This window comes from Strix uralensis, chromosome 4 (genome assembly GCF_047716275.1).
Source record: "Strix uralensis isolate ZFMK-TIS-50842 chromosome 4, bStrUra1, whole genome shotgun sequence".
NCBI classification, from domain to species: domain Eukaryota; kingdom Metazoa; phylum Chordata; class Aves; order Strigiformes; family Strigidae; genus Strix; species Strix uralensis.
The window spans coordinates 10,024,401-10,037,213 of record NC_133975.1 but is presented as its reverse complement, the minus strand read 5'-3'; the positions used below and the strand labels follow the sequence as shown (position 1 = coordinate 10,037,213).

Below are 12,813 nucleotides of genomic sequence, written 5' to 3'. Positions count from 1 at the left end.
ATGGAACAGTACACTTCATACATAGGATGTGAGACTTCTAAAGTGCCTTTATCTGATATCGCTCAGAGGATTATGACAGCTTTGCAGTCTATTCCTGTAGGAGAAGTTCAGGCTAGCAGAAAGAATAACCAGAGTGAGTAAATCTTAGCCTATTTAAGTGTTTCTGTTTTCAGTTGAAAACCTGAAACCCAAACAAACAAAACAATATCAAACCTCTAGTCCCTATTTAAAAAGAAAAAAAAAAAAGTGAGATGTTAGTTTTCCAGGTTTAGAAAAGGAATTAAGCTGTAACTCTGACATTTGGTGGGACTTTTCTGATTAAATAACGCTATGTGAGTGCAAGGAACTAGGATATTACCTGTACCCTCAATTTCATTGTTTGTTTTTTTTTTCTTCCTGTTCCTGCTGTGTGGTATAGAAGTAGATGAGAATTTCAAACTGTTAATTAACTAATGCTAAAGGTATATGTTAACTTGACTCTGGGCTAGATTAATTTAAAGATCACTAGAGGCACTGGAAACTTGCCAGAAGGCCTGTGAACTCTCCAGACTGATGTCTGTCCTTGAAACACATGTTCATTAGCAACTCACTCCTTATGAAATTCTAGGGGGAAGAGTGAACAAAAGTCCCAGTGGTAGACCAAATTAGGTAATGTTAGAAGTGCCTCGGCAGATCTTTGACTGTTGAGCAAATCTTACTCAGAATGGTGTGGATACTAGGGAGGTTTTGCAAGATGGGATTTTTGTTCTCAATTCTGTGCATTTCATAGTCTGCCAGTCTTGTAGCTCTGGAGAGAAGTAGATAGCAAGTTAAAGAGTTTTTTGCTCAATTTCAGCTGTCTTTTCTCCTGAGAACTAGATTCTGGAACATTATCTGGTTGGTGGGATTTAAATCTAGCATTTGTTCTTGTGTACATGGTGTTTGTTGTAACCTCAGATTTATGTAAGTAACAGTTCAGGCTCTTTTTTCAGTAGTAAAGTGTTGGATCAGTGAAGCCTCATGGTGTGTAGCAGTGAAAAGGGTGGTAGTTCATTGCTGTGTGAATTGGTGATATGGGTTTGAAGAAATATGGGATAGGTTCATTAATTTAATATGGTACATTTGGACCAAAACCCAGATTATTTTAAAGAAGATTAGATCTCTCTTCTGCCTTAGTTTAATTGCCGTTTACCTCTCTTATTGCCTTGTCATTTTCCCTTCCTCAATTTGTCTTAGACTGGGGAAGTCTCTGTACTCTGTGATATCTATATCATGCTTTGTTGGCCGCTCTTGATCCATTCACTCTCTGTCAAGCTGTAAAATTACAGATACTTTTTTTTTTAAAAACGCCGTGAAAGTGTCTGGTATCTTTCGCCAAATGAACTTGCTGTCTTTGTAGTGCTGCTAAATCCTTACTCACTGGGGAGTGAAAGAACAGTGTAGGCATTTAGTGGTGGCAGGTCACATGACTAGGTTTTCTTGCTGTTCTTCTCCTTGTAGTAATTACAATTGTTTCTAGTGTACAGGCTTAAGAACAAATTTATTTATATTGCTTTTAGGAAATTCCCTGTATATATAGCTTTTTAGCTGATCACTGTGGAGCTGGAGAGAAGAAAGTTTGCCTCCCTTAAAAAACCCAAAACCTGTCATGTTGGTCTGTTTCAAACTGTATTGAATTGTATTTTATTGTTAGAACTTTAAAGATTAAATGCTAGTGACTGGAAAAACTGTTTGTATTTAGAAGGTAAATATTGGGTTCAAATAGGACAAATATCTGCGATGTTGAACTAGTGGGTGAAATTCGGGTTATCTTGGTAGTAGAGCTTGTAATGGTTCCATCACTTAAGGAGTTTGAAGGCAAGGATGGGTTTCTACTGCCATCTGGTGATACTTTTTCATAAACCAGAAATTTGAGGTTGCATAGCTCTTTAGATACCTGTCATACTGAATACTGTGTGCTGAAGGAGAGAAATGTATTCCTTATTGACTTCTCTGGAAGATGAATTTGTCAAGAAAAGGGATCTAGCTGTGGAACAATTAAAAGCACTGAATGTAAACTCAGTTACTATCATTCTTAAATTACAATTTTATTGTTGTAGGAAGTGTTAAGAAAACCAAACCTACAATGTTTGAAGCTACAAATTACAGCTGTAATTCTAACAGCTCAGGTTAGAAGTCAGCTAGAGACAAATAACTGATTATACACGTACACCCACATGAACTTGTGTGTAATACTATAAAGTAATAAGCTTAGTTTCTTCTGGAGACTAAGCTAGTTAGTCTTTGAAAATGCTTTTTCTAGTATTTTAAGTACAGAGTCCTGGTTTGCCTAGAAAAAAAAATTTAAAACAGTTTCTGTAAATAGAAATCACCTTATGTTTTGTTTGACATTGGTCATCAGTACATTTGATTGAGAAAGTGTCTTGCTGCTGGTAATGCAAATTTCATAGCTGAAAACAGTAGTGGAGTGTTGTACTCGGTATGGACCAGGTGTTAGAAGGGGACAAAATATGTATTTTGCCCATGAGGTGTCTTTTGGCTGGGCAGTAAAAGATTCTAGAGATAAAGGAGTCCTAACGAATTGAAAGCTCTGAAGAGAACCACAGTTCAGTGGAGTTCTCTTTCCCCCCCCGCCCCCCCCCCCCCCCCGTTCCTCTTCCTGTACCTACTGAGTTTGTAATTACTGCTAGCCTGTTGCCCTTGTTCTTTTATTCCAGTCTTCACTTGCTTCTCTTCTTGGGGCTACTGCACAGTGTCAAGGGCAGAAAAGAGAAGGCATGTTCTGTTTCATTTAGCACGGTTCAGAGTCGTGATGTTCATTTATAAAGCACGGGGCTCTATCTTAGTCCCACAAGTGGACTTGTGCAAAGCATTTGACGCTTTTGACATTGTCAAATTTGACACTGTCCTGCATGACATTGTTGTCTCTAAATTGGAGAGACATGGGTTTGACATATGGACCGCTTGGTTGATAAGAAATTGTGCTGGATGGTCGCACTCAAAGAGTTGTGGTCAATGGCTCCATGTCCAAGTGGAGAGCAGTGATGAGTGACGTTCCTCAGGGGTCTGTACTGGGACCAGTGCTGTTTACCATCTTTGCTGGTGACATGGACAGTGGGATTGAGTGCACCCTCAGCGAGTTGGCTGACGATGACCAAGCAGTTGACACTGGAGGGGAAGGCATGTGCCATCCAGAGGGACCTTCACAGGCTTGAGAGGTGGGTCTGGGCAAACCTCATGAAGTTCAACAAGGCCAAGTGCAAGGTCCTGCACATGGGTTGGGGCAATCCCAAGCACAAATACAGGCTGGGTGATGAGTGGATTGAGAGCCGGCCTGTGAAGGACCTGGGGATATTAGTGGTTGGAAAACTGACTATGAGCCAGCAATGTGCACTCACAGCCCAGAAAGCCAGCCATGTCCTGGGCTGCATCAAGAGAAGTGTGGCCAGCAGGGCGAGGGAGGGGATTCTCCCCCTCTACTCTGCTCTCCTGAGACCCCACCACCTGCAGTACTGCATTCAGCTCTCAGGCCCCCAACATCAAAAGGACATGGACCTGCTCGAGCAGGGCCAGAGGAGGCCACAAAGATGATCAGGGGGCTGAAGCACCTCCCCTGTGAGGACAGGCTGAGGTAGTTGGGGTTGTTCAGCCTGGAGAAGAGAAGGCTCGAGGGAGACCTTACAGCAGCCTTCCAGTACTTAAAGGGGGTTACAGGAAGAATGGGGAGGGACTCTTGATCAGGGACTGTAGTGATAGGATGAGTGTTGTGTTAATGGTTTCAAACTGAAAGAGGGTAGATTTAGACTAGATATAAGGAAGAAATTCTTCACTGTGAGGGTGGTGAGACACTGGACCAAGTTGCCCAGAGAAGCTGTGGCTGCCCCCTCCCCGGCAGTGTTCAAGGCCAGGTTGGACGGGGCTTTGAGCAACCTGGTCTAGTGGAAGGTGTCCCTGCCTGTGGCAGGGGGGTTGGAACTAGATGATCTTTAAGGTCCCTTCCAACCTAAACCATACTATGATCTTAGACCCAGCACTGATAGCCATCCTGCCTCTTGTGGTGCTAGTCATTACCTTATTTTTCTGACAACTTGATAGATCTGAATTCTCTCTCTCTCTTCATGTCTGGTCTTGCAATACCTGTTCTATTGCAAGGTTGAACAATGAAAAAATTATCCTCTGCAGATGAAACAGTTCTCTGTAGGGCATGATATGTTAAAGATGTATATGCAAATAGTGTCTTACTGAAGAAAATTTTGTGGAATAATACTGCCTAATTCCAAGAAAATGGATAAACTGTGAGATGTCTAGTTTGTCTTTTGGTTTTGTTATTTGTTCTTGCCCATGCCCCCAGCTTTACTTTGACCAGGATGGCATGTGTTTTCTTGAAAGAAGGAAATATGCATATTTATGGTATTATATCAATGCCTCTTCTGAATGCCATGGAAAATGTTTGTCTGCTTTGTAGCAAACTTGAACTAATTTTTTCTTAATGGGGACAGAGCACACTTTTACATATGCATATTTAGGAACCTGCAGGGCCCTTTTGGGCATGAATTATATTAATTTGAAGAAAATTGTTGTCACGGAAAATTTTATTGCAATTATTTTAGGTTTGGTAAAAGTGTCAGTAATGTGACATTGTATGTAACCTAAGTTATATACACCGCTCCCAGATTCACTTGTTGTAAAATGTTTCCCATTCTTTTTTTAAAGGTATAGAGAAGACAAAGGAAAATAAACTAGGTGATAAGGATGCACATCTGAAAAATGAAAAGGCAAGTTTACTTTAAGATTGAAGACCACTGAAAGCAGTCTTTTCATAGCAGGTTTGAAGTTGTTACAGACTGGCTCTTTCATAACAAGCTTTGTCACAATATATTACATACACTCATAGTTCAGATAACTTTCCTCTGTCATATTTTGCACTTGGCATCTATTTACCTATGAGAGTCTTGGCCTCACTTCCATTATCTTTTTTTATAGGAAGTTAGTTGTTTGTGACAGATTGATCAGAAATAAATGAGGTTGCCACATTTAGGGTTACCAGGGTTTAAAAATGTTCTCAAACCTCTGTCACTGAACAATCACTAGCATGTAATCATAAAGTGAGCTGATTCATATGAAAAATTACTTTGTATTAGGAAGCTTAATTTTTGCTTTAATCATCTCTGAATTTGGTTTGATGTGCCTGCCAGTGAGTGCCAGGACAAGAATGGGAATGGATAACTATGGCAGCCCCAACTCGGGCTGTGATTGTAAGATCTATCGAGTTAACCAATGAGTTACAGATACTGGAAGTTTACTCCTGTCCTAGCTGCAAATTTCACAGCCTTCCTTACTCTGACTCTGCATGTTGCACACTTCAGCAAGTCCATTCAGGTTGCTTAAGATGCAGAAAACTGATTTCTTTTGTGGGGTGGGATAGTTCCCTACAAAGTAAATTGGCTCATAGATAGACATGCAGCTGTGGGTGCACATGAATAGTAGTGGAACCCTTTTTTGTGATGATGAAGTGCTAATTTTTACTCGATGCATCTAGTGAAATTTTCCTGCATCTGTATAAGTTATGAAACTACATCCTGGGAGTTGTTTTCTCTACTTCCAGCCATGTCATTATTTCTAGTAAAAGATGAGTTCTTCCTGGAAGCTGCTGCTTCTATCTGGCTAGTTGTAGTTCTAGCTGTATTATTCTGACTTGATAATTAAATTGCTTTGTTCTTACTTTTGAACCTTTAAAAGAGAATTGCTTATTCCTGATTCTATAATTACTTGAGTGTCCTCATTCAGATTCTACTGAGTTAAGCAATAAAACCATTTGCAGTTTGACTCAAGAATACACTTGAGTGAATCGGTTGTCTTTCTACGGCTCTTAAACATTTCGTCCTTCTGTGATATTATTTTTCCACTTCTGGCAAGTTTTTATACTGTCCACTTTTTGATTAGCATTGCCAAAGTCCAAATAATTTGTCTTCATTCAGAACAACCACTGTTCATTTTGGTAGTAGCAAAAGCTTAATTAGCTCCCTTTTTCTATTTACTTAGAAGCTGTTAATTGTACTTTTGCTGTAGAGTTGATCCTGTGAAGTATGATCTCAAGCAGTCTAAGCCTTTTTTTATCTTTTGACTCCGTAGTTCTGAGCTCTGACAATATGAGAACTGGGTTGAGAAGTACTGCAGAAAAAAAAAGTATTTGCTTTGTCATTCTGGCTTGTTCAATCAATACAGATTGAATAGAGATGGATGATATCCTTTGATCAGTTAAAATTGTCGTTTTGGGGAATGGATGGGAGCCCTGCACAGCAGTAACTTGTGGTTCTTTTGAAGTGAGAAGGCCTTAGTTATTGGAATGGTAATGACAGCAGAAGTATTGAAGGAGACTGGCTGTGCTACAAGAGCAGAAAATACAGTAATTATGAGAGGCTTCAGTTACTTTTCAATGGAGTGGGTGAAGATTACACTTATGCGTGATGCTGAGAAGACAACTGCTTTGTGGAACAGTTAGAGAACTCGCAAGAGAAACTGTTTTTTATTTGATTCTGTGTGAGATCAGGTTCAAAATCTTACTGCTGAAAGATGCTCTGACAGAGACTATGATCTTTCCAAGGCATTAAAGCACAGATAAGTCACTACAGGAATGTTTCATTTCAAAACCAGAAATTACATCAAAATGAAGGAGTTTTTAAAACAAAAACATATGGAATTTCCCTTCCAAAACCAAAACATTTGTGGGTAGTATGGGGATTTATTATAAACAGAATATTGGAGTTTTAAAACAAGTACTAAAATCTGTCAGGAAAAAAAAGTATGGCTAAGTGACAGTATGAAGGAGACTACTAATACATATTATCATGCAAAAAGATACTTACCAGAACTTACCAGAATTTGTATTCTTTTATAGTTGCCTCATTTGAGTAAGTTAAATGTAAATATACAATAGTATATTCCAAATAAACTTTGAGAAACAGCTTGCAAATTCATCACTAATAATACATCATTTTTTCAAATGCCTCAGGAGTCAAAAGCTTGCCAACTCCTGTAAGACCTTTTGATGATCAAGGTGTAAAAGGAGTATTGAGGGGAGATATAACTCTTTGTATCTGTAAATAGTTAAACACACAGTTACTCTGGGGAATCTTGGAAAGGTTGCATATTGCCATTCCAGAGTCCTTGTTTATGGAATCAAGACAGAGGATCTATTTCAGCTGAAGAGGTTGTAGAAGAAACTAGCAAAATAAACAGTAAGAAAATACTAGGGCCAGTAGCATACCTATGAAATCAAGGATGAAGGAGTAGAATCATAACATTACCATGCAACTTCTTGCCTAATAGTATTTAGTAGCATGCTGCTGTAAAAAGATCCAGGGACTACCTGAAGTAGGAGAGCTGCTCTGGGCATAGTGGATTAAACAGAATAGAATATAATATTTATACACCTGATAATACTTCTTCAGTGCGACTTTCATATATATTTTTGTTATATCTTACAATCTTGTAAGTGTTCAAAGAAATTGGTGGAGATCCAGTTGACTCAGTGTACTTGAATTTCCAAAGCAGTCATTATGATCCCTTGCCAAAAGTTCTTTAATAAACTAAGCTGTCTTGAAAAAACCACTAAATACTGAAGCTAAAGGTGGAAATGAATGGTCTCTTCTTTCTTCAAAGGTCGCTTATAACCTACTCACTATGGAAGACAGGCTACTGGGCTAGATGTGTCTTACAGTTGTTAATTTGCCATTTTTAGTGTTGGACTAAGATTAAAAAAAGCAGTGGTGGTTTTGGATGTAAGCAATATAAATCAACAAAATAATCTTTATTGTTAAATACTTGAGTTTTGTTTTATGTAATGTGGTTCCCCTAAACTTTTGTTTTGTTAGAATCAACATTTTTTTAATAGAACATCCCTTCCTTCAAAGCTGATTTAAATTAACTCATGTACATTTATTCTTATTTCTCCTAATAAATTGAACAATTGGTTCACTAAAAATTTTCCAATTTTTCCAGGAGATTCATGATTCCACAATTGCTTTATCAAAAACATCAGTCAGCCCTGAAAAAAGTAGCGCTGGTCAGATAGTCAGGACAGTACATATTGATGAAATGCTTTGCTGTCAAGATACCAAAACAGTGAGCTGTTACCAGGATTTAGACTTGACAACATGGGGATACAGAGAAAAAAATCTGTCAGTAGAGGCAAAAAACCTGAAGGATGGTGAAAAGAATAAAGCTACTCCCCTTAAAAGAAAGCAAGATGTGCCTACGTGTTGTTCAGAGAAAACAAGAAGATCACCTGTAAAGACCTACACATCTTCATGTGAAAGAAGGTACAACTGTACTTCTGGAAAAACAGAGTCTCCTGAAAATTGTCCTTATGATATCACGAGTTTGGGATGTGAAGAAAGAAGAGAATTGCTTGCAACTATAGAACAGGCAGTGGCTTTTGTAACTACTATGATATTTCAAGATGGTTCTTCACAGCTCAACTCGGAGCAGGTTAGTGAATGATGTGTTTTGTTTAGAGTCAGTTTTGAAGAACCATTTGAATTGTGCATGTGACTGATAAACACAAAAGCACGTTCATTGGGAGCCTAGAATCTGGACCAGTTTTGTGTATTGTTGCTTACCAAAATATAAATGTAAAATGAGGTAAACCTTTATACTTCTGACTAGATCTTATTTTTAGTTACCAAGTACAACTTAAAAAAAAAAAACAACAACCAAAAAAACCCCTGCTTGGGCTAAACAGGCATTTGTATACTTAAAGTGAGACTGTTTGAATTAAGATGTCATTTCTGCTTTTTACTGTCTGTCATTGGATGTTTGTTTCAAGGCTGAAATGCTTGCATGCTCCTCTACTGTGTCAATGGTGTATACAGTAACTCTAGTGTACATAATAGGTTTCATATTGTAAAATATTTGGGAAATTTTCTTTATAGGATTGCATAAAATCTGTCAGAGGAAACACTGTTGTAATTACACTTAACAGGTCTTAACCTCATCAGTAAAAGGAGTTGTTGTGTTAGTGAAGAATCAGACTGATCATCTTTGCCCTCCCCGCTACTTGCCAACTGACTCTACTTGGAATGCTGCTAATGAAAATGACAAATTAATTTATTTAAAAGCTGAACGGTCATCTCTTTGGGAACAAGAACAGCAGGCTCACAAGAAATTTGCTTGGTGAGAGTACGTAGGAATAAATACTGGTTTGCTTCATATATGCTTTTTAGCAACAGTGATGTTGGTTACATGGCACAGGCTTAAAGCTCATTGAATTTCATATTAGCTGTATTAGTTCCGTGTCAAGCCTGGTATAATATAAACCAAATAAGGATAGACTATTCCTTTGGGCTCAGCATATCACTAACTGCAGCTCTGCAGAAGTAGGTTGGGATTCTGGTAGAATCTGTTTACAGTCACCTAGAAATCCTTTATGAACAGCTTAGAGCTATATGGCACCAAAAAATATGATTCATCCAGGTTTATCTTTCTTGTACCTATCTTCTTTTGCCTGCATTTCTTATCTAGTACATTTTTGAAGGACGTTATTATGGTAAATATCCTTTTTGAAATCTGCTAATATTTTTAAGTTTTCAGGCACAATAGGCTTTTTTAATCACTTTTGAGATCCCAAATGAAGTTTTCCTAATATTCAGTAATAATCGTACATCAAAATTAGAAGATTATTTTTTTAAAGTAAATGCTTTGTGTATCTGTTTAATAGTTGGACTAAATTTTTAGAAAGGTTGGATTATGTTTTAAAATTCCAGATAGTATAGCCAAAATCCATTTTTAATCCTTACTGTTAACTCTGAAATAGTATCCCATAAAGGGAGAAATGAGAACTGAATCTGATTCTTAGATGTAATAGTTGCATGTTAAAACTTCATTAGAATATTTTATGACTTTCAATAATAACTGCTTTATTGTAAACAGCTGAATTTGGGTTATTAAATCACAAATCATTCATTTTCAAGATGTTGGACTTGTTTGCTAGTTGCATCTGTTACTGCTTCACTGTGACTTGAAACAAATCACTTCACTTACCTGTACTTCTCCAGCTGTAATATTGGAATTATATGACTACTAGTTTAATAACTTGTTAGTTTGAATATAGGTTGTTCTGAATTGAGAACAACATATTGATAAGGCATGTACATATGAACAGTAAAAACTGAATAATAAACAAGTTGAATAAGTGTATTAGCATTTAGGTGAAACCTATAGGTAATTATTTGTTGCAAGAATAGTGCTGTTGTTTAGTAATGGATCTAGACTGTATACAATAATACCTTAAGATCTACACAATTTCTAATACATCCAAAAACTTGGTACTGTTGTTTCATACCACCAAAGATAAATAAACTTGAAATCTCTATAAAAAAATATTTTTCTATATTTCCCAAAATAGAGCATAATAAAAAAAAGACACAAATAATTAGTAAAATCTGTATACGAATATATATAATTGGTAAAATCTATTTAAAGTAGCATGGATGTGGGAACTATAGTCATTTTCCAAAGGAATGGAAAAATGTGACAAAGATGAAGCATTCTGGATTTAAATAGCATATTAACACTAGGCAATTATGGCAATTTAGATTGTCTAGTAACTTTTAAATCATGATTTTACAATACTGCATTAACTCAGAAGCCTCTGTGATCTTATTTGGGTATATTAAAGTATTACAGCGATGCCAGTTGCTGTTTTGAATTAAAATTGCATTTAATTTTGAGTGTCAAATAAGGATTTGTTTTCTTTATGAATGCATGATAGGACATATCTGCTAGGATGTTTATTATGGAATGAAGCTTGAGGTATTATTGAATTGAGAATTTAATATTCAAATACTGTATTCTGTTCTTACAGGAATAAAGAAATGTCTTGTGTTAACTGTTTAGTATTAGGTACTAATTAAATCTCTAAATAGATTCACTAAATCTAGTAGCAATATACTGTGTGTTAATGAACTACTTCTGTGCAGGCAAGTGTTGTTTCAAATGCTACATCGCAAAGTTCCGATTGTTTGCTTCAATGCAAAAGATTTCCTGAGGACTCTACTTCAAATTTATGGTAATGAAATTAGCTGGAAACAAGGTAAATAATCTAAACTATGCTCTAATCCTATAATCTCTGTGCTTTTGATGTTTCTGTTAAAATCACTAGATTGGTGGTTAAGTAATATATTGGAAAACCAAGTTTTAGTACCATGGAAAAAAACAACCCTTCTTGGGGGAGATTGTGACCAGAGGCTTGGCATGTCGAGATGATGTATTTCTTCTCAGGGTAGGAGTCAAATCATTGAATAATTTAAGGATAGCTTCCAGTGGAAACAAAAGCTCCCAACACAGTCCTGACTATAGCTGAAAAGGTCAAACTGCTTCTTGTTTCACGTTCCCTGGAAAAACTTTCTTTACTCAAGAGGAGAGACTAAAATAAATTCCAGAGGTGCTCATAGTTGTCAGAATTAGGAATCACTTGAATGGGTCCTTGTTATTTTGATAGGAACAAATAAGACTCTTTTGTATGGATTTAAAAGCAACTACAAACAGAAGATATAAGATGTAAATATAATGGGTTTTTTTCTTGGTTCTATGTATTGGATTTTGCTGAGAAAATTACAAAAATAAGTGTGACCTTTCAGGAAGGACTATGCAGAGTCTTCAGCTTGTGTACAGCATCTGAAACATTTAATCAGTAAATCACAGTAAACTGGTGATGATTTAGATTCTGGTGTGAAGATCTATACAAAAGACAGCCTTGGGAATGGGAAAGGGGGGAAGAAACATCATGATGGTACTGGCACTAGTGACAGTTTTATAACCTGTGCACGCAGGAAATACTAGACCTAGGTTAGATCCTATCTGATGCGTAAGATTTGAATCTGAAGTTTCTCGTATCCAAAAGAATTCCTATCTAGGTTTTTTTAAACTTTGGAAGTTGATGCTTCCTCGCTCATTATTTCTGCTATGGTAAAAAAACCCAAACCAAAACCCCATAAAACCTTTGCCTTTTTTAAGGTTAAAAAAATCCCATCATTGTAAATCAAGCAAGCACTGAAATTTGTCTGTCGTATTGACTGCAATCACTTGAATGATTGCACTCATTCCCAAACTAGTGTACTAACCAGTGGAATACATGCGGATACATTAGTCCCGGCTAGTAAAATATGGCACTTTGCCACTGGGATTCACTAATGTTTTGGAGCAGGAGGAGGACAGGACTTGAGAACCATTTCACAGTCTTGAGGAAAGTATGTTTTTATCAGCACAGACTCTTCATCCCAGTTTGACCCTGGTTTTGCTTCACTCCTTTCAGCTTTGTTCTGTCTCAGTTCCATATGTGCTGCCTTCTCTCCTTGAAGGTGTCATCCTTTTTCAGGACTGAACTGGTGGCTATAACTCATCACTGTTACCCTCAACTTTGGTGAAAATTTTAGTTGAGGAGGGAGGGATGGATGGGTCGATGGGAGATTTGATTCTTTATCCTTTTTCAGCTAGAGACTGTCTCGTGCTCATTGTAAATAGAGATATGAGAAAAGTATCTCTGATGTGTCTCAGAGACTATTTGGTAACAGGATTCTCTTCTTCCACGTATCCTTGGTAAGATGTAGTTGTTATTATTAGAAAAATCAGTGTTTATTTCATGCAGCCTTCACACGAGCTTGTGAATGTCTAGCATCTCACTAGGCAGAGCCTTCCTGCAGCCTCTGGGCATTTTCCAGCAGCCATCAGCTGTCAAGTGTTACTGCCCATCAGTGAGGCCGAGTTGCTTAGTCTGCCTTTTCACAATGCATCATTTGAGTTCATGGCAAATCTGTCTGTTACAGTTGTCAAAGT

The 12,813-nt window shown here is 37.3% G+C and overlaps 1 protein-coding gene across 1 annotated transcript in view; it reads left to right on the top strand.

Moving 5' to 3' along the window:
* POLN (DNA polymerase nu) overlaps positions 1–12,813 on the top strand; it is a 106,629-nt gene continuing 93,816 nt past the window's right edge. Inside the window, exons 1-5 of the mRNA XM_074865607.1 lie at positions 1–133; positions 4,693–4,754; positions 7,981–8,469; positions 8,963–9,153; positions 10,959–11,071. Of these exons, the coding sequence (XP_074721708.1) occupies positions 1–133; positions 4,693–4,754; positions 7,981–8,469; positions 8,963–9,153; positions 10,959–11,071 (988 nt within the window). The remainder of the gene's footprint in view (positions 134–4,692; positions 4,755–7,980; positions 8,470–8,962; positions 9,154–10,958; positions 11,072–12,813) is intronic.